General features: G+C 40.9%; 1 protein-coding gene across 1 annotated transcript in view; it reads right to left on the reverse strand.

The window, feature by feature from the left end:
• Window positions 1-5,336, reverse strand: part of syvn1 (synoviolin 1) — a 19,581-nt gene that overhangs the window by 6,844 nt on the left and 7,401 nt on the right. The window contains exons 7-11 of the mRNA XM_015383401.1: window positions 4,533-4,659; window positions 4,352-4,451; window positions 4,120-4,185; window positions 2,425-2,541; window positions 788-945 (exon numbers count right to left, since the gene is read on the reverse strand). Of these exons, the coding sequence (XP_015238887.1) occupies window positions 788-945; window positions 2,425-2,541; window positions 4,120-4,185; window positions 4,352-4,451; window positions 4,533-4,659 (568 nt within the window). The remainder of the gene's footprint in view (window positions 1-787; window positions 946-2,424; window positions 2,542-4,119; window positions 4,186-4,351; window positions 4,452-4,532; window positions 4,660-5,336) is intronic.

The raw sequence follows: 5,336 nt of genomic DNA on the forward strand, positions 1-5,336 counted from the left end.
TATTCTCAATTATATTATGACTTTATTCTCGTAATTTAACGACTTTATTCTCATAATGTTCCGACATTATTCTCGTAATTTCATGACGTTATTCTCGTAATTTAACGATTTTATTCTCATAATGTTACGGCGTTATTCTCGTAATTTCATGACGTTATTCTCGTAATTTAACGATTTTATTCTCATAATGTTACGGCGTTATTCTCGTAATTTAACGACTTTATTCTCAGAATGTTACGGCGTTATTCTTGTAATTTAACGATTTTATTCTCATAATGTTACAACGTTATTCTCGTAATTTAACAATTTCATTCTCATAATGTTATGGCATTATTCTCGTAATTTCACGACATTATTCTTGTAATTTCACGACTTTATTCTCGAAATAGAAGAAAAACAATCCCTAGCCTGGCCATAATACTCCATCATGGAAAGGTTGACATCCTCGGACGATAAAAATATTTTCAGGATCATGTTGGTGGCTGGTAAGAAAACTATAACTAGGAATTCGCTGAAAACAGAGAGACCCCAACAATGGAAGACTGGGCTGAAGAAATGCCTATTATTTATATGATGGAAAGGCTAACGTTTTTCCCTTGGATTAGAATCTGCGTGCAATTTTTAATTCCAGTGAGATCAGATTTTGTCAAGTGCCAAAATAAAGGTGGAGAAAGGAATTCCCTGATTGTTTTGTTGTGAACGCAGCATTTAGCTTGCATTCTAGGCCTAACGCCTAGGCCGCCACTCCTCTGTCTGCTATGAAGCAAGTTTGATGAGCGAATCTCACCATTTGCGGCCGGAGCAGCAGGAGCGTTGGCAGGTGCTGCAGGGGCCGGGGCTGGAGCCGGGGCTGCAGCCTGAGTCTGGTTGTTATTGGATGCTCTGAGGACGTCCATGCGGCAGGTGGGGCAGGTCTGCTGCCGCTGGAACCAGGAGCGCAGGCAGCTGTGGAGCAAATGGACAATACTGATTTCAGTGGGTAAACGAGCAGTGACCTTCAATCCAGGAGGCAGTTATATGAATCTTAACTGACCAATAATCAAACCAGTTACCGTTACGGAAGTTAGGAGCAATAATGGGGGAAGCATTGTCACCGATTCAAACTCTGCTTTTGCAATAATTAAATAAGCTAAAGAGAGTGTGCATATGCTGCAGGTCTGAAAGGTACTGGAGAGCGAGGCCGTAACAGGACATTTCAAATCCAAACCTGAACCTGTAGCAGAGAACTGCTGCTTAAACCGGAGGAATGTGCTTGTGTTTTTTCTGGTACCAATTAAAAGATGAGAAGCAGCTGCGGTCGGGCCAGTAAATATTTCTTTAATGCTATGAAAATGCAAAGCAGTAATCTAAAAGAGCTTTAAAGCATGGATTCAAATCTAAACATGATCTCCTGGCGCAAAGGACCAAGGTCAGCAATGATGTCAGAGGCATCAGAAGGTGTAAAGTTTACCTCCATCCTCTTAAGGGCTGGTTATCCTCCCGCAGCAGTGTGTCGCAGTGAGATTGTCGCAGATATTTTTGATTTATGCCCAGTTTTGAAGCGTGGCCTGCGCTATGTTATTCTACGCCACAACGCAAAAGAGACAATAACGAACTATCTGTGGGTGTAGATACGGCCGAGGCGGTGAGGAAGTGGGGGCAAGTTTGTGCGACAACGGAGGGACATGAGGGCGAAAAAGAGCGGGGCTCCAGGTGATTAAGGGTTCCAGCGTTCTCACGCACCTCACTCTTCTAGCTGGTCCAATTTCACGAGTCGCTTTCCACAATGGAGGTCATATAAACAAAACAAGCCGGTAAAGTACCAAACAGGAAATACGCATAGTGTAGAGCGGATGTAGATTTGACCAATCAGAGGCCTCCTGTCTGCGGTTTCTGAATATAAACCAGCCTTTACTGCTCAGGTGTTAGAAGTTTGTTGACTTCCATGACAGGTTTTCTTTGCCATTTTCTTTCTTAAGGGGCATAAAAATCTAACTATCATCTGCATAAAAGTGAAAGGTTAAAACATGTTTCCTGAGAACTGCCTCCAATCAGAGTTGGTAAAGAGAAGACGAGGGGGCCAAGAAGGGGCTCCGAGGGACTCCACAACATAGACTCCAACAGGATCACAAAACGTGTTTGTGCCTTTGAGCTAAAGCCATGTTCATTTCTCCAGAATTACTCATTCTCGGTTTAAGTATAATAAAAGTGTTAAAGAGAAAACACAAAATATTTGGGTTCAAACCTTCAACGCGTATACGCTACACTTGTACGCTACAGGAAAATGACAGCGAGTGTCAAATCAATCAGCAGCTCCTCGTAGTTGTGAAAAGATGACAAAGTAAAACATGCTAATTCTAATCAGATGGTCAAGGCTTGGAGCATGCTTTGACCACACTGTTTCCCAGTCCAACATCCAACATGTCTTTTTCTTTGTGCACTCACCTTGAGTGGAATATGTGATTACAGGGTAGCTTCTTGGCTCCGGTGACCATTTCCTCTCTGCAGATGATGCAAACATTGTCAGAGGCCTGCAGATCCTCAGGGGTAGCATCAGGATATCTGAATATGGGCACAAGTAGCAGCAGAGAAGGACGTTATATGATAACATATCAGCCAAACATTGGCTTAACATCACAACACAAGACCATGGTGAAAATAATAAATAGAGTAGCCTGATCAGAGGGAGATTGCTCCTCCCCGAATGAAGGACCAACAGACTGCTGAACTTCCAGCTGGATCATCTAAATAAGCCGTCCTAAGTGGAATCCAACTAGACTATATATTATACAGTATAAGTGATCTAAAACCTGAAGGACTGCAGCTTTTGACTAATTTGGTAATTAATTTTAAAAAATTTAAAAATCACAACATTGCACTTCACTTTAATGTTTATATGAAATAAATATTGTTTCTCCAATTTATTGACTACTGATTTTTTGTTTTTTTAATAACCAAAAAGCAGGAATTGCTGAATGGGAGATTTTTGGAACCAGGTGAAGCTAACACAAGGCCACTAAAGCATATTTAAAGACAGATTGATTTTTTAGTCTTAAATGAAAAATGTTAATATTTTTAGTACAGTTTTGGTTTAATTTACCCAAACAAAACATTAGAAGACTTTCAATAAGGGGTGTCTTTTAATGGCTAATTTTAAAACCTTTCATAGCCTCTAAATTATTTTTTTCAAACTCAAATACAGAAGAATTTTAAAAACAGTGGGAACAATGAGAATTAAAAGAATATCCAGCACCAAAGGAATAAACTGATGTTAGGTAATGGCGGCTTATGGAGAAAGGAAAAAAGTGATCTTTGGCTATATGAATCCATCTTTAGGAGAAAATATCAGATTCCATTCAGTGCATCAATAACTTCTTGTAGAAAGCTCATCCAGTCATTTAGTAGCCGATGAAAAATCAGGTGAAAACATAAAAACTTTGGGGAGTGGTGGCCTACTGGTTAGAGCACTGCGCTTTGCTCCCAGAGGTTCTGAGTTCAAACCCGACTCCCACAGCCTCCACTCTGGGTCCCTGAGCCCCTTAACCCCACACTGCTCCCCGGCTGCCACACAATGGCAGCCCACTGCTACCCAAACGGATGGGTTAAATGCAGAGAGTGAATTTCTCCAGTGTGAAATTAATAAATTATTCAATAATAACATTTATCTTAAAAAAACAACTCAATATTGGCTGCAACTGACTTATCATTGCAAATCGATTAATCTGTCAATTATTTCTTCTATTAATCGATTAAAAATCGGATAGCCAAAGGTTCCTTAAGTAGAGTTTTTTTGTCAAATGAAACCAAAACTTTCCACTTGAGTTCTGGATAGAGCATAGTGAGAGAAGAAAAGTTTTATCTTAAATGCAAAATGTTTACAGATTAAAAAAATTTTTTTTTTTTTTTACAATTTTGGTATAGTTACTGCTCTAAGTGGGTTACGCTATCAGCTAAACACCAGTTTTATCGTCCCTATACTCCAGTTAACGTTTAATCGTTTACTAAATTAGCTGACGGTTATTTCAATAATCGATTAATTACGATCAATCCGATTATTTTTCCCCGTCTTAGTTGGATGGTTAATCTTTCGCATCAGAATGCTGTTAAAACGATAGAAAATCAATATACTAAAATACTCACAGCGTGTTCATGTTGCGGATCGCTCTCCTCGACATGATAGCATCCGTTACAGCTTTCTTAAACTGCCTGAGAAGACAAGCGAACAAAAGGACACATTAGTTCGATGACTCATCATCATCCATGAATCAGGCTGAAGTGAAGGAACCAGCTGGGTTGGCTCTTTCAAACAATCAATCAGTGCAACGGGCCAATCTACCGCCTGTCAGTCCAGATAATCACTTCGGACGCTCACCTCATGGCCAGGTACATGGGTCGGATGGCGAACAGAGGGAAGGTGTGCACCTTTATCATAATCGTCATGAAGGCGATGTACAGGAGAACCTTGATGAAACCTGTTAATGAGACCAGCTTTGAATCAGTCGCCACGTAGACAGACGGTGTGTATATGAAGATCCAGAGGGTGGGAGCAGCACCTGTGAAGAGCTCAGTGTAGAGCATGTAGACGGCCTTGTTGTCCCAGGGGTTCTCACTCTGAAGGTCCACAGTATGCAGGATGTACTTGATGAAGGTGGTCAGGACCATGGTCATCAAGATGGCGTACTGAGGAGAACAAGCAGAGGCCAACTTTTTAGCTTTCAGAAATCGAGGCATATGAAATACTTGATTTGGCTTTTTTTTCTCTCGAACTGATATCGGCTGGCATGTGATTGCTTTAGCTGATGCATTAGTGCATTCAGCAGCTTGAAATCACAGACAGCATGAGCTGCTGCTCCCTCCATTCCTTTGAACTTTAACTAAGATTGAAGCTAAACTTCTCATGATGTCATTTTAATCATGTAAATGGAGAAAGAAAAAAAATTGGCTTTCAGAATCGGCAGCACATATGATGGATCGGTGAAACAGAGGTCATCATAATCGGTATCAGTTGATCTCTGGCATCAAACAAATCTGAGCCTCAGCTCAGCTTCCTGCCATCAGTTCTGTTTGTATCTTTACGTTCCAGCTTCTGATTATTTTACCTAAAACTATCGGTCCGTTGAGCACGGATCTATGTGGCGAGGTACGGAGTTTGGAGGTATTCCAAACTTCTCCTCTGAGTCAGGAATTTTCTAAAAAGGTTAGAAAAGTGCAATGAAAGGAGATAAAGTCGTAGGGAAATGGCTGTTCCAACCGTTGCATTTCTGAATTCTCCCGAGTGGTGCCCGACTTTACACGAGTGAATAAAGTGAAGATGTTGTGGAAGAGGACGCCAGGGCAGCAGAAGCTTGGTTTGGTGT

Source organism: Cyprinodon variegatus, unplaced genomic scaffold (genome assembly GCF_000732505.1).
Source record: "Cyprinodon variegatus isolate N-32 unplaced genomic scaffold, C_variegatus-1.0 Scaffold283, whole genome shotgun sequence".
In the NCBI taxonomy this organism is placed as follows: domain Eukaryota; kingdom Metazoa; phylum Chordata; class Actinopteri; order Cyprinodontiformes; family Cyprinodontidae; genus Cyprinodon; species Cyprinodon variegatus.